Source organism: Aplysia californica, unplaced genomic scaffold (assembly GCF_000002075.1).
Source record: "Aplysia californica isolate F4 #8 unplaced genomic scaffold, AplCal3.0 scaffold00171, whole genome shotgun sequence".
In the NCBI taxonomy this organism is placed as follows: Eukaryota; Metazoa; Mollusca; class Gastropoda; order Aplysiida; family Aplysiidae; genus Aplysia; species Aplysia californica.
This window is the reverse complement of record NW_004797441.1, coordinates 583,845-584,922: the sequence shown is the minus strand read 5'-3', so window position 1 is coordinate 584,922 and position 1,078 is coordinate 583,845. Positions and strand designations below refer to the sequence as shown.

General features: G+C 38.1%; 1 protein-coding gene across 1 annotated transcript in view; it reads left to right on the top strand.

The window, feature by feature from the left end:
- LOC101854637 overlaps nt 1–1,030 on the top strand; it is a gene marked incomplete in the record, with an annotated part of 33,186 nt that extends 32,156 nt beyond the window's left edge. The window contains 1 exon segment of the mRNA XM_035969699.1: nt 750–1,030. Within this exon segment, the coding sequence (XP_035825592.1) occupies nt 750–776 (27 nt within the window).
- Nucleotides 1,031–1,078: the final 48 nt, after the last annotated feature.

Sequence of the window (1,078 nt, the reverse complement as noted above, 5' to 3'; positions counted from 1 at the left end):
CCCCCCCCCCCATAAAATACCAACAACAAGAACTTCGTGACAGGTTGAAGGAGAATTAGACATTTTTAGGGGAGTAATACTGATGGTTTTCCATTATGAGACAAGCGCTGTGATGTTACAACAATTATTCATTAGATGATATTGCATTACTGTTTTTTGAGTGAACCCTGTAGAAGTAGCCTATACCTGGTCATTGTCAGACATTGAAGGACGAACTATTATTTATTATTTTTATTGACGAATATATGAATTGAATTGCTGGAACATTTCCCCTTGAATTATAGGCGATCACACTCCCCTCTCCTTTCTTTTTTTCTCCATTTAAAAAAGGCAAAAAAATAAGCAAACAATATTCAAAAGGACCAAACAAACAAAAGACGATTGCGGAGGGGGCGGACGAGGCTTATGAAACTTGTTGGTCTTGTAATTTTTCCGTTGCAGAGGTTAAAGATACACTCTTGCAACTTCTTTTTTGCAACCCACACAAGAACGAATTCACGGCAAATCTTCTCGCCCCCATGCCTAAACCTTTCACGTCATGCGTTCAGGTCTTCATTATTTCTTTTAAAATGTGATCAATTAAGCCCCCTCTTCTTGGGAAAAAAACCAACAACTTAAAAACCGAACATTGCCGTTTGCTGTTCGATTTGGAGGACTTTATCCATCCATACAAATTACAATTCAAAACCAAAATGGAGAAGACACAAATCAAAACTAGATCTAACTAAATCTTGAAACTTTTCTTTCAGGATGGTATTCCTATGACGTCGCTGTGATCGAACTGTGATGAAAACCCTTATTCCACAAGCCTCGCAAACTGTGGTCCAGCTCACCACAAAGCCATTGCATCAGCAGTGAAGACTGTTTTCTTGAACATTTTGACCGAGGATGGAGTGAGTGATCTACTTTGCGTCCACGGAGGCTTCTGTGTGTGCAGAAATACTTGAGAGATGTTCTGCCATCTTTTTTTTGTATGTGCAATATTGTCATTTTTTGTCACTACCACATTGCAGACACAAATAGCCTACATATGTTCCACTCATACATTATATATATATATATACATGTACATGTATAT